The sequence below is a fragment of the Colobus angolensis genome, unplaced genomic scaffold (genome assembly GCF_000951035.1).
Source record: "Colobus angolensis palliatus isolate OR3802 unplaced genomic scaffold, Cang.pa_1.0 Scaffold61, whole genome shotgun sequence".
In the NCBI taxonomy this organism is placed as follows: domain Eukaryota; kingdom Metazoa; phylum Chordata; class Mammalia; order Primates; family Cercopithecidae; genus Colobus; species Colobus angolensis.
In genome coordinates, this window is record NW_012119710.1 from 6506879 (window position 1) to 6510306 (window position 3428).

The 3428-nt window shown below is 43.6% G+C and overlaps 1 protein-coding gene across 1 annotated transcript in view; it reads left to right on the forward strand.

Moving 5' to 3' along the window:
* The window catches only part of ZDHHC5 (zinc finger, DHHC-type containing 5), a 35665-nt gene that overhangs the window by 22228 nt on the left and 10009 nt on the right, over positions 1–3428 (forward strand). The window contains exons 4-6 of the mRNA XM_011963573.1: positions 1013–1170; positions 2221–2393; positions 2525–2627. Of these exons, the coding sequence (XP_011818963.1) occupies positions 1013–1170; positions 2221–2393; positions 2525–2627 (434 nt within the window). The remainder of the gene's footprint in view (positions 1–1012; positions 1171–2220; positions 2394–2524; positions 2628–3428) is intronic.

The window sequence follows — 3428 nt, forward strand, 5'->3', positions numbered from 1 at the left end:
AAGATCACATCCTTGCACTCCAGCCTGGACAACAGAGCAAGACTCCGTCTCAAAAAACAAACAAAAAAAAAAACAAAAAAAAATTGCTAATTGTATATGAGAAGGCAAATAATGTCTTTTAAGTTTTGAAATGGGATGGTGGGTTTCTGATAGCTGAAAATTGAGAGAAAGGGCATTTATGCTTGTGCAACAAATAATAAATACTGAAATATGTGTATATATAGAAAATTCATAGAGTAGGGGAAGACATTTTGGGAAGGGATTTGGGTTTTTTTCTTTTTTTTTTAAGATGAAGGTGAAGTCTCGCTCTGTTGCCCAGGCTGGAGTGCAATGGCGTGATCTCAGCTCACTGCAACCTCCGCCTCCTGGGTTCAAGCGATTCTCTTGCCTCAGCCTCCTGAGTAGCTGGGACTACAGGCGCACGCCACCACACCCGGCTAACTTTTGTATTTTTAGTAGAGACGAGGTTTCACCATGTTGGCCATGCTGGTTTTGAACTCCTGAGTTCAGGCAGTCCGCCCTTCTCGGCCTCCCAAAGTGCTGGGATTACAGGCATGAGCCACCATGGTTGGCTGGGCAAAGGATTTGTGCCTGGAAAAAAAGGTTGATGTTAGTTCCTCTCTTGAATTGCTGTAGTTCACTCATCTAAATATAGATACTGAACTCTTATGTAAACTCATTATGTATGTGCTTTGGATATGTAAATTATTTGTTTAAAATATATTCATATACTTAAGCCAAATAACACCAGCAGATGCATACAAGAGCTACCTCTTGAGTCATTTTATCTTGAACCTCACTTCCCAATGCAGAATAAATTGCTTCCTCATCTGTGTTCCCATAGTGTTGTATAAAAACCTGACCTCACAGTCTTATAGTTCCTAGTTCCTAGTCTCACTCATTAGAATGTGAATTCCTCGAAGGCAGAAGCTATATTTTAAACATCATTGGATCCCTAGCACTTACTACAGTTCTGGCATAGTTGTTTTTAATTGACTTTTCCTCTCTACAGCTGAGGAGGATGAGGACAAGGAAGATGATTTCCGAGCTCCCCTTTACAAAACAGTGGAGATCAAGGGCATCCAGGTGCGCATGAAATGGTGTGCCACCTGCCGCTTCTACCGTCCCCCTCGATGTTCCCACTGCAGTGTCTGTGACAACTGTGTGGAGGTAAGCACCCTAGGTGGGGTAAGACTTCATGCTTAACCTTCATTGTCTTCATCCTAACCATATAATAGATTCTTAGCTTTGGATGTGGTATAGTCCTGTCTACATTGGCTACATGGTCCAGCTCTGTCACATGGTGTTAGTAATGACATAACATGAGAGGCAGAGCATAAATATTATTGTAGGAGGGAAGCTTTAACTCAGCATGGGCATAGACTTTCTTTTTTATTTACTTATACTTTTTGTAGTGATGAGGTCTCCCTGTGTTGCTTGGACTGTCTCAAATTCCTGGCTTCAAGTGATTCTCATGCCCTGGCCTCCCAGAGTGCTGGGATTACAGGCATGAGCCATTGCACCAGCAGGGTGTAGGCTTTCTTGACACCAAGATTTATAGTTCTAGCCTTCTAGCTGTTGGCTCATCTTTGGTTATTTATCCTGGCTTTGAGTTTTCTCTCCCAGAAAATCATGCCATTGTGTTTCAATTTGTTGTAGTTATTTTCCTGCCTGTCCTTCTGTATCCCTTGTCCTTTTTCCATTCCATTTTCACCTGGCTGTAAGCAGTTACCTGCCAAATTCTCCATCCAATCCTCTTTTCTCATGAATCTTGATGTTTTTGCAAAGCCGCTGACATTCATCACTTTTAGAGTTCTTTGGTCACATAGGATAAACTTTGAGAACTGGCCTTGGCCTTTTCATTTTTTTTTTAGAAGTGGGGTCTTGCTATGTTGCCCAGTATAGTGGCTATTCACAGTCAGTCATCATAGTTCACTACAGCCTTGAACTCCTGGGCTCAAGCCCCAGCCTCCCAAGTAGCTGGGACTACAAGTGTGCACCACTACGCCTGGTTTGGCCTTGGCCTTTGACCAACCTCTGGAAGGTCTCCCTTGCAGATTTATAGAGCAAAATAAACTGGATTTAATTTTGAACTAATTGGTGACCATGATCATAAATTACTAAAACCAAAACTTAGCTGCCATTTGTTTCTTTTCTTGACAGAAGTAATTTAATGCTATGGTCCAGGGATGCCTCTCATCTGTCTCTTTTTGTCCCTAGGAATTTGATCATCACTGCCCCTGGGTGAACAACTGTATTGGTCGCCGGAACTACCGTTATTTCTTCCTCTTCCTCCTTTCCCTGACAGCCCACATTATGGGTGTGTTTGGCTTTGGCCTCCTTTATGTCCTCTACCACATAGAGGAACTCTCAGGGGTCCGCACGGCTGTCACGTATCCTTCAAGGCCTTTTAGGTTGTGGGATTGGAAGGGGGAGGAATGAGGGCTAAAGGGAAAATGGCTGCAGTAGGGGCTGGGGAAAGTGAGATCATGTTGCTCTGTTCTCCTTGATTGTTTGGCATCAGAATGGCAGTAATGTGTGTGGCTGGCCTATTCTTCATCCCTGTAGCTGGCCTCACGGGATTTCACGTGGTGCTGGTGGCCAGGGGACGCACAACCAATGAACAGGTATGGAGAGAAGTGACGAGAGACCCCTGAAGAGCAGGGCGTGTGTCTTTAGCTCTCTGATTAGTGTGCAGTGTAGTGCTTCCACAAAGAGATGCTTAGTGAATACTTTTCATGATTATGTAGAGATTAATGGTAGGGAGTGAGGTAGTCCTAGTTCCTCATGTAAGCATAGAGGCCATGTAAGAATAGAGGCCATTTCTCACATATACACCATGGAATACTATGAAGCCATAAAAAAGGATGAGTTCATGTCCTTTGTAGGGACATGGATGAAGCTGGAAACCATCATTCTGGGCAAACTGTTTCAAGGACAGAAAACCAAACACCGCATGTTCTCACTTATAGGTGGGAGTTGAACAATGAAAACACTTGGACACAGGGTGGGGAACATCACACACTGGGGCCTGTTGTGGGGTGGGGGAGGGATAGCATTAGGAGATACACCTAATGTAAACGACGAGTTAATGGGTACAGCACACCAACATGGCACAGGTATACATACGTAACAAACCTGCATGTTGTGCACATGTACCCTAGAACCTAAAGTATAATAAAAAAAGAAAAAATAAATTCTCAAAGAGATGCTAAGACAATGGAGATAAAGGCTGAATTTTGCCCTAAAATATCTTTTTTTTTGAGACAGAGTCTCACTCTGTCGCCTAGGCTGGTGTCCAGTGGCGTGATCTTGGCTCACTGCAATCTCCGCCTCCTGGGTTCAAGTGATTCTTCTGCCTCAGGCTCCCCAGTAGCTGAGATTACAGGTGTGCATCACCACGCCCAGCTAATTTTTGTATTTTTAGT